Source organism: Colletes gigas, unplaced genomic scaffold (assembly GCF_013123115.1).
Source record: "Colletes gigas isolate AHSC1104 unplaced genomic scaffold, ASM1312311v1 Colletes_gigas_Sc00003, whole genome shotgun sequence".
Taxonomy (NCBI): domain Eukaryota; kingdom Metazoa; phylum Arthropoda; class Insecta; order Hymenoptera; family Colletidae; genus Colletes; species Colletes gigas.
This window is the reverse complement of record NW_025106632.1, coordinates 4,194,748-4,214,044: the sequence shown is the minus strand read 5'-3', so window position 1 is coordinate 4,214,044 and position 19,297 is coordinate 4,194,748. Positions and strand designations below refer to the sequence as shown.

Here is a 19,297-nt window from a genome sequence, read left to right as displayed (position 1 = left end):
TGAACAGACTTGAATGTTTTAATTCCTATTTATCGAACTACGACAACTGTTAAGTAGTTTACAATTGCCTAGAATCAAAGTATTGGTCTCGTAAACAATTTCAGGATTTTAGACTGGCAGTCAACGTGTTAAAGCGTTGATTATCTATCTTCCAGAGCCTTTATTCGTTCTATACAAACACTCTGTTTCTATATAGGCAAACTTTAGTAGACTCGAATGTTTTAATTCCTATTTATCGAGCCTTGAGTCGATTCTGGATTCTCTGGCATAGCTATGCAAGCGGAAGAAAGGTCTTTGCAACCTTCCACGAACGAATTCCCGTTTTCGTTGGTGTCCCTTTCGAACGCATTGTCGGCGATCCCATCGACTGCTTTGCCATTTCTCACTGGATTATTGGCGGCGAGGCGAGTGGCGTCCGTTCTGTCGGAATTTATGGTCCCCGCCGCGGCTGACTCCCGTGGTAAATTTATAACGATATTAGGCTGTTGCAACAAATACGAAAAACAAACAAAGAATTGTAAACGATTCGCTAGTATTCGTGATTTCGTGATTTCGTGATAGAAAAGCTACGAATTCCCGCGAATAAAAGGGAACGCGTGTGTAATTTAATAGCCAGCGGCTGTAAATCACGCGAGAGTGTTATAAATCATGCATATTTTAATCGATAACGGTTATCATTAGCAACATTAATCCTGCTGCGCCCTGTTGCACCGAATTTTATAATACGTATAAATCTGTTATGAGAATGATTTACTAAAGTGTGTCCAATTTGCATTTCGAGCAATACGTTTCTTATTTAGTGATCATTCAAGGTTCAATGTTAAATGATTGTATGAAAATTAAAAAAAATTCAATGTTAAATGATTGTGTGAAAATTAAAAAAAATCGACGTCAAATTATATTCCATGAAATGCAGAATGTTTCATTGTTTCTAAATAAAAATTCAAACGTTAAATAATTGTACGAAAATTTAATTTATCGATCTCTTATGCTTGATGGCTACGAATTATATCTAAAAATTTGCATTCAATAATCGTAAATTACATAGATAATTATATTTGGTAAAATGCAGGAGGAATAAAAAATTCAATGTTAAATGATTGTGTGAAAATTAAAAAAAATTGATGTCAAAAAAAAATTCAATATTATTCAATGATTGTGTGAAAATTAAAAAAAAATTCAATGTTAAATGATTCTGTGAAAATTAAAAAAAAATTCAATGTTAAATGATCGTGTGAAAATATAAAGAAAATTCAATGTTATATGATTGTTGTGAAAATATAAAGGAAATTCAATGTTAAATGATTGTGTAAAAATTAAAAAAAATTCAATGTTAAATGATCGTGTGAAAATTCAATGTTAAATGATTATGTGAAAATTAAAAAAAATCGACGTCAAATTATATTCCATGAAATGCAGAATGTTTCATTGTTTCTAAATAAAAATTCAAACGTTAAATAATTGTACGAAAATTTAATTTATCGATCTCGTATGCTTGATGGCCACGAATTATATCTAAAAATTTGCATTCAATAATCGTAAATTACATAGATAATTATATTTGGTAAAATGCACGAGGAATAAAAAATTCAATGTTAAATGATTCTGTAAAAATTAAAAAAAAACTATGTCAAAAAAAAATTCAATATTAATCAATGATTGTGTGAAAATTAAAAAAAAATTCAATGTTAAATGATTCTGTGAAATTTAAAAAAAAATTCAATGTTAAATGATCGTGTGAAAATATAAAGAAAATTCAATGTTATATGATTGTTGTGAAAATATAAAGGAAATTCAATGTTAAATGATTGTGTAAAAATTAAAAAAAATTCAATGTTAAATGATTATGTGAAAATTAAAAAAAATCGACGTCAAATTATATTCCATGAAATGCAGAATGTTTCATTGTTCCTAATTAAAAATTCAAAAAAACGTTAAATAATACGAAACTTTAATTTATCTTTATTTTTACGGTCTCTTATGTTTTGATGACTATGAATTATATCTGAAAATTTGTATTCAATAATGATAGATCACATTTTATAATTCTGAGGTTCGATAAGTCTGAATCAACCCTTAAATGGATTATTGGGACCACAAGTTTGAACTAATAATTATTTCATATATGTCAATGTAATTATTTAAAAATTTCTGTAATCTTCCAATAAGTTTATTATTTTTTGAATGCTTTAAAGTTGATTTCCATTTACCAAAAGTCAATGTTAAGTAAAATAAGTTGAGATTGAGAGTCCACTTGGGGGTGAAACAGATAACTTTTTTAACTAAGTAATTTGGAACGAAATTTCCAATTGTACCTGTAATTGCAGGACATTTTCGAATCCTATGGTGGCTGGTCTAGGTGTCAGCTGTCTGGTTGAGTTATTGGTAACGAGTTGACGCTGAATGTCGCTTTGAATCTGATAGATCGACCTCGATCGTCTTGGGACTTCCGCCGGAAGCACCCTCCGTCTTTGCTTCGGCAGTTTGCTACGAGCCTGCAATATTTTCACGCCTAAAATTCGGCACAAAATTCTGCACTTATTTTCCATTGCACAGAATCGTTCAGAAACGTCGATAAAAGGTCAAAAATATCCACTGTTCTCAGTGTCGCGTTAATAATCCTCTCTAACGCAATATCAAAGTATCGAGGAAGGTTTCGAACGCGGCACACGCATTCCAGTCTTTAATTTCCACGTTGTTTTCCAAAGAACTTTCCGGAAGTGCTCTCGTACAGGGAACTTCTGAACTGCTTGGGAGCTCCCGAGCACCGAATTCCGGTTTCAAAGTGACTCTTGGTCAAGGTTCCCGGCGTTAGGGATGCGGAGGTAAAGCAAAACAAACAGAAAAGAACGTTTCCCGAACTTTCGACGATCTTCTTCGAGACTCGAATAAAAATTCTACCCAAGTTGCAATTATAGAGAATCACTCATAAAATCAAATAGATGCAAAAATTGAAAACTCAAAATTATCTTAAATTCAGAGAAATAAATTTCTCAAAGGAATAAGAAAACAAATATTAATCAAATATTGGTGGAATTGATATAATTGGATGAAAGTTAACAATTATTGTAGCAGTAAAGAATTATAGGAAAGTGGGATCGTTTTTAGAAAATGGCAGAAATATAAAAATCAAAATTGTATTAAATTCAGAGAAATAAATTTTTCAAAGGAATAAGAAAACGAATATTAATTAAATATTGTTGGAGTTAATATAATTGGATGAAAATTAACAATTAATGTAGCAGTAAAGAATTATAGGAAAGTGGAATTGTTTTAACGAAAATGGCAGAAATACAAAAATCAAAATTGTCTTAAATTCAGAGAAATCTCAAGGAATATGAAAACAAATATTAATTAAATATTGTTAGACAATATTGTAGCAGTAAAGAATTACAGGAAAGTGGAATAGTTTTTAGAAAATGGCAGAAATAAAAAATTCAAAATTGTTTTAAATTCAGAGAAATAAATTTCTCAAGGAAGAAGAAAACAATTCTCTATTAATTAAATATTATTAGAATTAATATAATTCAATTAAAATGAACAATTATTACAGCAGTAAAGTGGAATCGTGTTTAGAAAATGGCAGAAATACAAAATTCAAAATTGTCTTAAATTTCTCAGGGAACAAGAAAACAATTCTCCATTAATTAAATATTATCAGAGTTAATATAATTCCATAAAAATGATCAATTATTGCAGCAGTAAAGAATTCCAGGAAAATGGAATAGTTTTTAGAAAATGGCGGAAATACAAACCTGAAAATTGTCTTAAATTCAGAGAAATAAATTTCTCAAGGAACAAGAAAACAGTTCTTTATTAATTAAATATTATTAGAGTTAACATGATTCCATAAAAATGAGCAATTAAGAATTACAAGAAAGTGGAATCATCATTTTCAAAAAATGGCAGAAATCTCAAAATCGTCTTAAATTTCTCAAATAACAAGAAAACAGTTCTCCATTAATTAAATACTATCACCCTTAATATAATTCCATAAAAAAATGAATAATTATTTACACCAGTAAAGAATTACAATCGTTTTTAGAAAATGGTGGCAGCAACAGTGAAATCTCGAACAGTTAAATTTTTCATTTTTGTTATTCACATATAGGACAAAACTCTATGGAAAGTTCCGTGTCGATTAATTGGATATGAACGCGGAACTATAATAGTTTCGAATGCGCGGGCCGGCCATTTCGGAAGTTCGTATATAAAATTGTCACGGGCGAGAACTTCTTCCCGGTGAAAGTTTCAAATTGGTTACCGAAGGGAGGAAAGTTTACATGTTGCGCCGGAATGAACTTCCGCTTCCGTGTCCTCGGTGGGCACATATTCATTGTACACAATCCCCGGGAGTCATAACAACTTGATCCGATAAAAAAAAGAAAATCTTGACGCCGTTGGGAACTTCTGCAACGTGATAAAACTTCAACAGCCGCCCGTACAATGGGCGCCGCCATTTACGGGGTATTAAAAATGGCCGGGGAATCGACGCTCGATGTTTGCGCGGGAAAAATCGGTATTTTCAAACTCGGTACCACAAAAGTGTCAAATATATTATTTATTATACTATTAATTTCTTAAATCGATGACGTGAGTGAATTTTAGAAACAATACTCTTGCAATAAATATTAATTATAATTGAAAACACTGCAATGGAAGATAATATTACCATTTCCTGAATTATATTTTGAGTAAATAAAAATAGAAGTTTTTGATTAAAATTTTCATCGCGAGCCTCCATTTTTGTGAACGTTTGCATTCAAATATCTATGTTTTGTTTCCAAAAAATTTTCCAAAATTAAGTTTCTTAGAGTTCGTGAGTTCGTGAGACTTGGCTTTGTTAAAATATTATACGTTTGCAACGTAATCGTTCGACAACGCAGGATATTCGAGGCAGTCAATATTAACAGTTTAGTGTTCTCGTGCAGTCCGTGTGGGCGGAACAAAGTAACCGTGTCTATTTATTTCTGTTTGATCGAGTGGTTCTTGAGGCCATTTCGTTTGTGAGTGCTCGACGTGGCTCTCACCGGTGAGGGCTTTACAAACATTGCTCCGGGTACATTTCAGATACACCCAATCAACGCGTTCGCGCACTGTTCAAACTACCAGTATGATATCCACGCTGGTCGAAACGCTCCTAAAACCGCGAGCCACGCGACAAGTCGAAACTCCAGTTGATGTGGGGCTACTCGACGCCATTATGGTCCCATCTTAGAAGTCGAATTGGAGGAGATTCGATCGTCCAATAATTATGAAACTTGGAAAAATTAACACCGACGATGTCTTTGGTATGTCTATGAAATTCTTTTTTGAATGTAATAGATTTTAGAAAAGGACCATTTTTTGGACGTTATGTCTAACAATAACTTGATTACTGGTTGAATCGTGTCTTTAAATTGCGCGACAAGTCGAAACTCCACACGATGTGGGGCTACTCGACGCCATTATGGTCCCATCTTAGAAGTCGAATTGGAGGAGATTCGATTGTCCAATAATTATGAAACTTGGGCAAATTAACACCGACGATGTCTTTGGTATGTCTATGAAATTCTTTTTTGAATGTAATAGATTTTAGAAAAGGACCATTTTTTGGACGTTATGTCTAACAATAACTTGATTACTGGTTGAATCGTGTCTTTAAATTGCGCGACAAGTCGAAACTCCACACGATGTGGGGCTACTCGACGCCATTATGGTCCCATCTTAGAAGTCGAATTGGCGGAGATTCGATCGTCCAATAATTATGAAACTTGGGCAAATTAACACCGACGATGTCTTTGGTATGTCTATGAAATTCTTTTTTGAATGTAATAGATTTTAGAAAAGGACCATTTTTTGGACGTTATGTCTAACAATAACTTGATTACTGGTTGAATCGTGTCTTTAAATTGCGCGACAAGTCGAAACTCCACACGATGTGGGGCTACTCGACGCCATTATGGTCCCATCTTAGAAGTCGAATTGCAGGAGATTCGATCGTCCAATAATTATGAAACTTGGGCAAATTAACACCGACGATGTCTTTGGTATGTCTATGAAATTCTTTTTTGAATGTAATAGATTTTAGAAAAGGACCATTTTTTGGACGTTATGTCTAACAATAACTTGATTACTGGTTGAATCGTGTCTTTAAATTGCGCGACAAGTCGAAACTCCACACGATGTGGGGCTACTCGACGCCATTATGGTCCCATCTTAGAAGTCGAATTGGCGGAGATTCGATCGTCCAATAATTATGAAACTTGGGAAAATTAACACCGACGATATCTTTGGTGTGTCTATGGAATTCTATTTTTAATGTAATAGATTTTAGAAAAGGACCATTTTTTGGACGTTATGTCTAACAATAACTTGATTACTGGTTGAATCGTGTCTTTAAATTGAGGGGGGCTTGAAACTTGTTGTAATATAGGTTTAGGTCTTTGTGAGGGTTGCAAATTTATTTTGAATGACTGTTACAAAGCACCTAAATTTCTATTTGAAATAATTCATACAAAATATATTTTCTCGTTAAAAATTAAAAATTTTGTACCATCTGTCTTTGTCAAAACTCCCTAAGCTTCCCAAAGAGACTTCTAAATGGCTCTTGATTAGTTTTTTTTCTTTATGCAACAAAGGAATTACGAAATTACGAATACTGAAATTATGGAACTGTCTGAAAAATGATAATGAGGGTGATCTAAGGTAAAACAGAAAGTGCATTGAAATGAACGATGTCTTCCAATGGAAAATTAACATTTTTTTTTACAAAAACGATTTTATATTTTTAAAAATGATTTGTTTGACGTGATACGAACCTGAGTGTGGGAGTAAAACATGGAGAAGTTACTGACAATGACGGGGACCGGAAGTGCGATGGCCAGGACCCCCGTGATGGCGCATAGACCTCCGATGAACATCCCAGGGAAAGTTTTTGGCGTCATATCCCCGTAGCCAACAGTCGTCATGGTAACCAACGCCCACCAGAGACCACGCGGTATACTGTCGAAGTCATTATGCGGGTTATCCTATAGCCAAAGACAAGATAACACAGTGTGGGTAACAAAAGTGAACGATATCGGTGAAGAAGTTAGGGTCGAAAGCAACGTGGCTCCTCGTACGCGATTAAATAATCATCAGACACTCGTTCGAGCTATCGAGATTGGAACGAGATTGGAAAACATTGTTTTGCTCCTAATCAAATCGCCAGAAAAAATATTCGTTTCGAATAATTACTCTTTATCTGCATTATGAGAGAAATAAAAAAATAGAAAATAAATTTCTGGAAATTCAGGAATAAATTTCAGAATACACTTTTTTTCTTTTTGAAACGATCTTTAGTTTTGACGAAACAGTCAAATCGCGAGAAAAAATATTCGTTTCGAATAATTACTCTTTAATTGCATTATGAGAGAAATAAAAAAATAGAAAATAAATTTCTGGAAATTCAGGAATAAATTTTAGAATACACTTTTTTTCTTTTTGAAACGACCTTTAGTTTTGACGAATTACAAAGCGAAATCGACAACAAGTTTGAAATTTGTGTTATTTTTAATGAAACGTCAAATCCTTTAATTTTAATTATTACTAATTTTCTCTATTTTTTAATCTGCATTTTATTTGATATTTTATTGAATTCGACGAACATCTTACGAATGAAAAATGCTGCTCGAAAACCTCATTAATTATTAATTCGTTCAACCAACAACAGGTTTGAAATTTGTCTTATTTCCAACGAAAAGCAGATCAAATTTCTGGATGCAGAAGTCCCTTGCACGCGATTTAAGCACGATTAAAGTGAATTTAACAGGGAAACCACGTACCGTAAAGCACCGAGTAACACGTATTTACAAAGTTACGTACACAGAAAGGAGCGAATAGCAATTACTTCGAATCGCAATTAAATTTAATGCTCGACGCGTTGGGCAATACCGCGATCCCTCGGGGGGGACCGTGAACGACGAAGAAAATCGAGAACGCGGAAACGAAAAATTGTCTCGTAGGAGAACAACGTCTGCAAATATTTGTCCGAGTGCTCGTGTGTTGCGACTCGATGGCAAGTTTTCTCGATTTTTATATGCACTTGTTTGTTCGAAAGATACCGGAAGTGTCGGGGCAAACGGAGCAGGGAACCGTTTCACCGGTTGCTAAATAAAAATGTCGAAACGCTGACGATTCCCAGTGTTACGCAAAAAAAAAGAGAAAAGAAACAGTTTCGAGCATTGGAAAAAATATTTTTCGAATTTGAGTTTCTTTGATGCAAAATTGTAGACAGAGGTTGGACCATGTTTTTGTTAAAATATTAAAATCTAGGGTTGCATGACTCGATGAACACTGAAACCATTGGTAAGCTGATAATTTGCGTTCAATAGCTTTTCTTGAAATTTTGAAAAATAGTAAAGGAAGTATTTGCAATTTGCAATTTGCAATTTGAGTGGTTTGGTGACGCTGATCCAATTGTTAAACAGTTTTCTGTACACTCTCCTTGTCAAGGATGCATTATTTAATAGAACAGTATCAGAGAAACAATCTAAACTACCTAACTTCACTATTTATCAAATCCTCGGATACCACTGGGAGAAAAAGGGTTGAAAGAGGGAGCAACGTTATTGCAACGACGTGGAAAATATTGGAAGCCTGATTATTCTGGAGATCAGCACGTCCGTTCATAAATATTTGGACACTTAATGGAACCTGATCCAGAACCTTTTATCATCATTATAATGTAAATATCTTGAGATAGAATTAACGTCCATGGCTATTATTGACCTTAAGGAAGAACTAAGATGCATTACGCGTTATCCTCTCGAAGCATTGTTTTCCAAACGAAAATCAATGTTTTTAAGATGGTGTTAAAAGGCTATTGAAAAGCTCCACGGAAATAAGATAAATTACCGGCTCTAAGCGCGATAAAATCGATGCATAAAGCCACGTGTGGGCTCCGGGTACGAGTGTCCAAACATTTACCAGAGCGTTCATCTATTTTGCAACTAGTTTTCTCCGAAAATAAACTCACTTGAAGCCGTTCGGCGTAGAAGATGAGGCTGGCGAAGACGACTATGCCCAGCACGAGGAAGAAAACAAGCAACGCGAGTTCCTTGGCGGAGGCTTTGAAGGTGTGGATCAGTATCCTGAGACCCGGTGAGTGCCTCGTCAGCTTGAACAGCCGCAGGACTCTGGCTATCGACAGGACCTCCAGGTACAGGCTAGACTCTGTCAGGAACTCGGTGTAGAAGCTCAGAGTCGCTGTTAAGTCGATCGCGTTCACCGGCGACACCGCGAATCTCTTCAGACTTGGGCTCACCTGCAATCGACATCCCCTAGATGATTAAAAGACTTTGAAAAAAATATAAAAAGTAGGTTGTGGCAATGGCGAACCAAAGGCGGGACAAAATTATCTTGGGAGTAGCAATCGAGTTGAGAATATCATTTACCCAATTGGGAGAAATATCCCCTATGTTTGGGTGCTCAAAAAATAATAAGAAAATGACTACCTCTTGTCAATTTTTTTTTTTAAATTCGTTTTTCATTTTTGATAAATTTAGTTGACGCTGTAGGGAAATGTTGTGTAATATATTTTTGTAGATATCCATGAGCTCTACTACCAAAATAAATTTCAATTAAATCCATTCACTATTGTAGAAGTAATGAACGTTTGAAACTTGGACCACATATGGGGGTTGGTTTTCTCACTTTACGGGGTTAAGGATCAATTTTTTGAATAGTTTTGGAATTTCTACATATTCTCCATTAAAATACGCGTCGTTTGCATTTTGAAACATTAAAATCCGACAATCCGTTCGGGAGTTATGATTTTTTAAAGATACGCATGAAATTTCAGTAGAAGGTTTCATATATGGTCAGACAATATATTTTCGTTAATGAATTTTTTTCTCGAAAGTGCGTAGGATATCGGGGTTATGTCTATTCACCAAAAATGATTGTAATCCACCCCTGCAACTGAAAATAATTTTTTTAGAATAATTTGATATTTTTTTTTTGGCAAAAATTTTCTACACCTGTCGATTTTTCTTGAAGTTCGTTTCTGATTTTTAATAAATTTGTTTGACGCTGTACGGAAATATTGTGTAATACTTTTTCGTGCATATCCACGATCTCTACTACCAAAATAAATTTCAATTAAATCCACTCACTATTGTAGGAGTTATGGTCGTTTTAAAATTGGACCATTTTTATGGGCTTTTTTTTTCATTTTACGGAGTTTAGGAGTAACTTTTCGAACATTCTTGGAATTTCTACGTATTCTTCACCAAAATACGCGTTGTTTGCCGTTTGAAACATTAAAATCCTTCCATCCCTTCAGAAGTTATGACATTGTAAAGATTCGCACGAAATTTAAGGGGAATTGGTCAGACATTGGTCAGTCATTGTATTTTCGCTAATGAATTTTTTTCTCGAAAGTGCGTAGGATTTCGGGGTTATGTCTATTCGCCAAAAATGATTGTAATCCACCCCTGCAACTGAAAATAATTTTTTTAGAACAATTTGAAATTTTTTTTTTGGCAAAAATTTTCTACACCTGTCGATTTTTCTTGAAGTTCGTTTCTGATTTTTAATAAATTTGTTTGACGCTGTACGGAAATATTGTCTAATACTTTTTGGTGCATATTCATGAGCTCTACTACCAAAATAAATTTCAATTAAATTCATTCACTATTGTAGAAGTAATGATCGTTTGAAAATTGGACCATATATGGGGATTGGTTTTCTCACTTTACGAGGTTAAGGAAAAATTTTACGAATATTTTTACAATTTCTACGTATTCTTCACCAAAATACGCGTTGTTTGCCGTTTGAAACATTAAAATCCTTCAATCCTATCAGAAGTTATGACATTTTAAAGATTCGCATGAAATTTAAGGGGAATTGGTCAGACATTGGTCAGTCATTGGATTTTCGTTAATGAATTTTTTTTCTCGAAAATGCGTAGGATTTCGGAGTTATGTCTATTCACCAAAAATGATTGTAATCCACCTCTGCAACTGAAAATAATTTTTTTAGAATAATTTGAAATTTTTTTTTGGCGAAAATTTTCTACACCTGTCGATTTTTCTTGAAGTTCGTTTCAGATTTTTAATAAGTTTGTTTGACGCTGTACAGAAATATTGTCTAACACTTTTTCGTGCATATCCACGAGCTCTACTACCAAAATAAATTACAATTAAATTCATTCACTATTGTAGAAGTAATGATCGTTTGAAAATTGGACCACATATGGGGGTTGGTTTTTTCACTTTACGGGGTTGGAGGATCAACTTTTTGAATAGTTTTGAAATTTCTACATATTCTTCACTAAAATACGCGTTGTTAGCATTTTGAAACATTAAAATCCGTCAATCCGTTCGGGAGTTATGATTTTTTAAACATACGCATAAAATTTCAGTAGAATATTTCATATATGGTCAGACAATATATTTTCGGTAATGAATTTTTTTCTCGAAAGTGCGTAGGATTTCGGGGTTATGTCTATTCACCAAAAATGATTGCAATTGACCCCCGCTTACAAAAATAATTTTTTCAGAACGATTTGAAATTTTTTTTTTCGTCGATAAATTTCACACCTTCTTGAATTTTTTTCTAGAAAATGGGTAGAATTTCAGAGGTATCTCTATTCACCAAAAATGATTTTAATTGACCTCCGCTTACAAAAATAATTTTTCAAGAACGATTTGAAATTTTTTTTTTCGTCGAAAAATGTCACACCTTCTCGAATTTTTTTCTGGAAAATGGGTAGGATTTCGAGGATTTGTCCAATGGTAAAAAATTATTGTAACTAACCCTCGCAACTGAAAATAATTTTTCCAGAACGATTAGAAATTTTGTAATTTTGTCGAAATATTTCAATCCTTCTCGAATTTTTTTCTCGAAAGTAGGTAGGATTTCGAGGGTATGTCTATTGACCAAAAATGATTGTAATTGACCCCCGCAACCAAAAATAATTTTTCCAGAATGATTTGAAACTTCATTTTCACCGAAAAATTTCTACACTTGTTGACTTTTCTTGAAGTTCGTTTCTGATTTTTAATAAATTTGTTTGACACTGTACGGAAATATTGTCTAATACTTTTTCGTACGTATCCATGAGCTCTACTACCAAAATAAATTTCAATTAAATCCACTCACTATTGTAGAAGTTGTGGGGGTTTGAATATTGGACCATTTTTATGACAGTAAAAACACTCGTTTCTATGGCGTCTGAGTCTCCCAAAATAAAAATAATACCAATCGAGTTAACAAAAACAATTACCTAATTGCGAGAAATATCCCCTCTGCTTTCTATTTTGTGTCGACTGTGACAGAGAATAAATTCCCATTTTCTCACTTAATTAAGATTCGTTTCGTCGACGTCCGTTAATTTCTAACGCGACGAATCGATCAACCTCGACACGGTAAAGTGGCCTTTATAATCATCATCGATTGGTCATTGTCGAAAGTGGGCACACATACGGATTTGCGGTATGAATTATTCGTTACGCTGCATTCGCAAGTGGCTGTTATCCGATATGCATTATACACAGTCCGCGAGTTCATTAAACAGCTTCGATGCGTTTCGCTTTCGCTGTTCATGATCAAGATATTTCGCAGCTAATTCGAAACCCCTTATCGCCAAAAAGGTGATCACGATTAGCCCTGCCTACGATCGATAAACATTTAAATTTCTACCTCTATTTTTCGTCTCCCGCGGATGCAAAATGCAGCATAGCGTTTCGTCGATTGCTCTTCGAAATTTTTTGCAACCACTCCGGGCGAAAGATCAATACGCGAAATCAGCACGACCCCCGAAACCGCCACGCGAAATACAAATTACGCGAATCTTGCAGAAATCGCGTGCAATGTCTGTGCACTTTATTTCGAATAATGGTCACCGCGGAAAAAAGAAAACCGACGCGATGAATTTTTTAAACGCCAGAAACGGTTCGTAATTTCTAATAAAAATCGTGGAGAATTCACTCGTCTGGATTTTAAAAAATTCATCGGTCCAGAGAACGAATAGACTTCCATTTCCCATATTTATATTCGTCTTCACGTTTATTATTTTTTACACATTTTATTGTTTAATTTCTTTGGTAGAAATAAATACACCATGAGCGTTGGTGGCTTCACTGTTAAATCAAAGTGATATTAACACTTTACCGACCGGTAGCGGTTGATTAATCGGCTATCGGTCGGTAAGCGTTGGTCGGTAAAGAAGTTGATTAATACGCTATCGGTCGGTAAGTGTTGGCCGGTAAAAAAGTCGATTAATAGGCTATCGGTCGGTAATGTGTTAAAATTGATTAAAATTTCTATACTACTGTAGAATTAATATATATTTGCTTAGCGTTTTGATTAAGTTCGAGACTTTCTACTGTGAGACCTTCGAACGACCATTCCAACGTTTAACTAGCATTGTTTCATTAGAATGTTAGACGGCACAGTTCCATTGTTGTATGTCTTGCAATTATCATCTACATATTTAAGCTACAGTTGGAATCTCCAGAGAACTGTCCTAAGAGGTCCCATAAGCGGTATTACGCGTGGAATCCGGTATTCCGTCTGTGGATTACGAAATCAGAGATCAAAATTCGTATAATAAATGTACAACGATCAAATCGGTATCTTAATTCGAACAGTTTTCGATTTTCTAGTTTAGAAATATCTCGAAAATTGCAATCGTTTTAAATAATACAAATACTTCGTAACACAGACTTCGTCGAGGTTGTAACATGCTTTGGCGGAATAAAATTATCCTTCAAAGAGAACGCAGACTTCTCTTGCTCGCTGAATATCAACGGAATAATGACAGACATTGTGAGCTGGTGAAGCTTCGACAAAAGCTTTTATTTTCGTGTATATGTTACCGTGAATGACCGAAATTGGAGAATGTCAACTTTCACCGGTGAATGTCAACAGATACCAAATACGTCGGTGAAAGATCGAATATATCATTACATTGTTGTACATTCGGACCCTCTCCGGTGTGCGTCGACAATCACAGATATGCTCTGGTGGAGGTCCAAAACAGAAGAGTCAAAAAACAAGCGACTGGCTCTCTCCCTCCAAATCCTTTGTTCTGCTCGGAGCCAATCAGCTTTGTCAGTCTTATGCAAGCTTTGATAACGCGAGCAACGTTTTCTTAAGTTTTTTTCCCGATACCCTAATTTATACTAAATGGATACTGCAGTAAATCGTGATCTTTTTCTAACCCAGACCTAACCCAGACCTAACCCAGACTTAATTCAGACTTATTCCAGACCTAACCCAGACTTAACCCCCGTTATCAGCGATGAATTGGCCTGGGTTAGGTCTGGAATAAGCTCCTGAATAATAATTGATGTCGAATCACACTCGACATAGGAGTGCAAAGGGTTAAGATAATTTGGATTATTAACTAACCCAGACCTAACCCAGACCTAACACAGACCTAAACCAGACCTAACCCAGATCTAATTCAGATCTAATCCAGACCTAACCCAGACCTAACACAGACCTAAACCAGACCTAACCCAGATCTAATTCAGATCTAATCCAGACCTAACCCAGACCTAACTCAGATCTAATCCAGACCTAACCCAGACCTAACTCAGATCTAATCCAGACCTAACCCAGACCTAACTCAGATCTAACCCAGACCTAACCCAGACCTAACCCAGACTTAATTTAGACTTATTCCAGACCTAACCCAGACCTAACCCAGACCTAACTCAGATCTAACCCAGACCTAACCCAGACCTAACCCAGACCTAACCCAGACCTAACACAGACCTAAACCAGACCTAACCAAGATCTAATTCAGATCTAATCCAGACCTAACCCAGACCTAATTCAGATCTAATCCAGACCTAACCCAGACCTAACTCAGATCTAATCCAGACCTAACCCAGACCTAACCCAGATCTAGGGTCTGGGTTAGGTCTGGGTTAGGTCTGGGTTATGTCTCGGTTAGGTCTGGGTTAGGTCTGGATTAGATCTGAGTTAGGTCTGGGTTAGGTCTGGATTAGATCTGAGTTAGGTCTGGGTTAGGTCTGAATTAAGTCTGGGTTAGGTCTGGGTTAGGTCTGGGTTAGGTCTGGGTTAGGTCTGGGTTAGGTCTGGGTTAGATCCTTTCAGAAAGAGAGGCGAAAAAGTTACGTCACCCTTGTGACGTTTTATAGCGAGTGAATTACGGAGAAGAAACTATAAATCTCCAACATATTCAACACTCACCATTAGTGCATGGTGAATGTCAACATTTACCGGTGTAAGTCAGAAATAAGGGTGTTTAGCAAATATTTCGGACATACACTAAGCGGCTATGCGAATGTTGACATTCACCGGTGAAAGTCGACATTCTCCAGATTTCGGTGTTTCACTGTGTTGTCACGGGAAACAGTTCGTGGTATATCACGAGACGGAATCCGTTAACGGTTCAGCGTTGCACACGTCGTGGTTTGCACACGGCGTGCAAATCGCCCTTTTCGGTTAGGGCGATCGTCGATTGTTAAATCGAACCGTTCTTAAGACCAACACCGTGCCGTGCGTTCATCAGATCGTCGCGAGTTCGCGTCCAGACAAAACGTAACAGATCATTATGTGTTTCACCTTCTATAATAAAGTCTTCTGCTCGTTATTGTTATATGTGCCTATACTTTCGACCACAGTGCATCTCCTATTGCTATCCCATTAACAATACACTGTAACATATATAAAATTGATAACCCGAAGGCATCAAGGTATCCGTGCTTTGCAAGCTGCTATCGTTCTAGAGATATTCTACGGAACGGAACAATATTTTCCTTTCCGGTTGTTATCGAATACGGGAAACTTGTTATTGGTTAAAATCTGTGTCCCCGGGTTTTTCTCGATGTTTTCATGTGCCTTGAGTCAATAAAGCTAAAAAATGGTTGCAAGATAGACGCGTGTGCGGGGTGGTTAAATGGGTCGCCCAAATAATCGCTGTTATTTATGGTCGTACGAAAACACAAGGAATTGTAACTCCCACGATTTTTAAAATTTTTTTTGTGAAAAGATTCTGCAAAATTTCTGTACAAAACAGACTATTTGATATTAAAAAAAAAAAATCACAGAGCAATACTCTCTTAAGTCGAATTTTTATGTGCCCATTGTGAGATATTTCACTCCCACAATTCAAACTTTTACTTTTATTTTCTCTGACTCGAGGCACTAATTCCACAATTCACACATTTCATTTTTAATGATATGAAATTTATTAAATTACTTAACTCAAAAATTTTTTTACTAAAATTTTAGTGAGTCGTTGAAATTCCTAAGAGTAATTTGAGGCACTATTTTCATAATTCAAACGATTATTTTTATTTTCTCCGACCCTGTTGAGTCGTTGGAATTCGTAAGAGTAATTTGCGACACCAATTTCCCAATTCAAAACGTTTATCGCACATTTCAGACGTTTGTTTTTGTTAAGAAAAAGGACGAGATTATTTCACAGGCACTGGATACATGTACATTCATTGCCTGCTGAGAATGTTCCAGTTACAAATAATTGTTTTTGTCTCGAATGTTTCGTTGCGACGAGCGACCGTCGCAGTACATATTTTCATGTTCAACGAAACGTTTGTGTAAAGCCATATTTTGCTCTTATATAAATTCATATTTTGTTCGTTTTGTGTCTATGTTTATTATTTTATATCCTGACTCTGGTCTCCCATTGAAATTTCTACGAGTAATTCGAGGCGTTAATTCCATCGAACGCGTAATGTAAGCAGTACTAATGCGTTACTCGCTTTAGCCCACATTTAAATTAGCCTATTGAGAAATTGCCCCTGGTCGACACACTATGCCAATTTCCCTTTGTTAACAACTTGGCTCGAAACGAGTTGTGCAGTTCGCTAACTCGACGTGCGAGCAAAAACGTATTTTATCGCGATGTTATGGTATTACGTTTCTCGGTGGAACGACCCCCCATATTTGTGATATCGTTTGCTTGCTTCGTACGTACTGGTGAAACTTCTTAATCGAGTCAAATCTGGTCACCATGTATTTCTCGACCTGTTACGATCGAAATAGAGATCACTTTCTCGACTAAAATTTTTCTCAGTCACGAATGACGATTACAAGCGACAGATTCAAGCTGTTTGTATAATAATAATTATTCTGTGACGAGTTTGGTGTTTCGAATTAAAGGTGCCATCAAGGCACCATCGAAGTGCAACTGTAAAAATCTGATCTATTTGCTAGCTTCGTTAAACTGGGAGCTAACTTTTGGACATCCATCAAAGTAGAATTCGCTGGTGGGTTGGTCAGACTGGCCTGCAGATATTGCAGTAAATATAGTGTGCGAGGATAACTGGAATCGGAGATCTGACAGCAGAGATCCCAGCTAATCGAACCTAATCTCTGACCGTCTGTCTATTTTTGCAGGGGTTTGGGGTCTGCCAACCCTCTTCACCATTATGGGATAAGTACAATCCTCGTACTTTATCTGAATCTTATTCGTCATACGAATCGGAATACGAGATCTCTATATATTCGAAGACCTGAGAGACCTTTGCTCTTTCAAACGCACTCTGATCAAAGATATCCTTCGAAACTTCCCTTTTTTATTTATATAATTCATCGAAAAGCAATGTGTCTAATAAATGGCAATTTTTAAACATTTTGGTTAACAAGAAGAATGTGGTAAATTTTTTTTTAATATTCTACGCTAAAATACGCGTTGTTTGCCTCTTGAAACATTAGAATCCACCAATCGATTCAGAAGTTATAGAAATTTAAGGAGAATCAGACATTTGTGGTCAGACATTGTATTTTAGATGAAGAATTTTTTTTCTCGGAAATGAGTAGGAATTCGGGGATAGGTCTATTCACCAAAAATGATTGCAATTGACCCCCATTTACAAAAATAATTTTTTCAGAACGATTTGAAATTTTTTAATTTCGCCAAAAAGTTTCAGTATTTATCGAATTTTTTTCTCGAAACTGCGCAGGATTTCGGGGATATGTCTATTCACCAAAAATGATTGTAATTAATCTCCACTTAAGAAAATAATTTTTTTAGAACGATTTGAAATTTTTTAATTTTGTCGAAAGATTTCACACCTACTCGAATTTTTTTCTCGAAAGTGGGTAGGATTTCGGGGGTATGCCTATTGACCAAAAATGATTGCAATTGACCACTGCAACCAGGAGTAATTTTTTTAGGACGATTTGAAAGTGTTTTTTTTTCGTCGAAAAATGTAGGCACCTACGCCCTGTCGATTTTTCTTAGAAATTCGTTTTTGATTTTTAGTAATTTTGTTTGACGCTCTACGGAAAAGTTGTCTAATACTTTTTTATAGGTACCCATGAGCTCTATTTCAGAAAAAAGTTTCATTGAAATATATGCACTATTGTAGAAGTTATGGCTGTTTGAAAATTGGACCATTTTATATGGGGTTTTTGTCACTTTACGGAGTTGGGGAACAACTTTTCGAATATTTTTAGAATTCTTACATATTCTTCACCAAAATACGCGTTGTTTGCCGGTTGAAACATTAAAATCCTTCGATCCGTTCAGAAGTTATGACATTTTTATGATTCGCATGAAATTTTGGGGCAACATTTCTGGCCATAAATTACATTTTCGATTAAGATTTTTTTTCTCGAAAGTGCGTAGGATTTCAGGGATATATGTAATGACTAAAAATGATTGTAATTGACCCCCGCAACTAAAAATAATTTTTCCAGAACGATTTGAAATTTTGTAATTTCGTCTACTACTTTCTCGAATTTTTTTCTCGAAAGTGGGTAGGATTTCGGGGATATGTCTATTCACCAAAACTCATTGCAATTAATCTTCACTTACAAAAATAATTTTTTTAGAACGATCTGACATTTTTGAATTTTATCCAAAAAATTTCAACACCCCTGTCGATTTTTCTTAAAAATTCGGTTTTGATTTCGAATAATTGGAGCTCTACCGTATTCTGAACGCGAATATGATTGATTTTTAGTGAACGAATTGCATTATGCATACACATCAAATAATATCAAAGAAATATCAGTTTTAATAACACTTTTGTCGACTTTTTCTTTCGAAGTGATTTATTTCTTCTTCCACGTTAATTCTCTAGCTACCTTTCGAGTTACGATTTGAACATATTTTTGCATCGTCGAGGAGTTACGCAAACCTCTACCGAAAAACAATTTCCCCGCGCGAAGTGGGACGTAAATTACTTGCGATAAGGTCTGGTGAAATAAGGAGCGTGTGCAACAGATTCTCGTTTGTAACTATTCTTGAAGCTTCCCCGAGCGAAATTTCATCAGAAACTTTTCGAAACCTCTGTTCAGGCTTCCTGAGCTCCCTCGGATAATTGAT

The 19,297-nt window shown here is 35.5% G+C and overlaps 1 protein-coding gene across 1 annotated transcript in view; it reads right to left on the bottom strand.

The window, feature by feature from the left end:
- Positions 1-221: 221 nt before the first annotated feature.
- Positions 222-19,297, bottom strand: part of LOC122404746 (potassium voltage-gated channel protein Shaw-like) — a 28,311-nt gene continuing 9,235 nt past the window's right edge. Inside the window, exons 3-6 of the mRNA XM_043408968.1 lie at positions 8,999-9,286; positions 6,801-7,010; positions 2,316-2,495; positions 222-482 (exon numbers count right to left, since the gene is read on the bottom strand). Coding sequence (XP_043264903.1) covers positions 222-482; positions 2,316-2,495; positions 6,801-7,010; positions 8,999-9,286 — 939 coding nt within the window. The remainder of the gene's footprint in view (positions 483-2,315; positions 2,496-6,800; positions 7,011-8,998; positions 9,287-19,297) is intronic.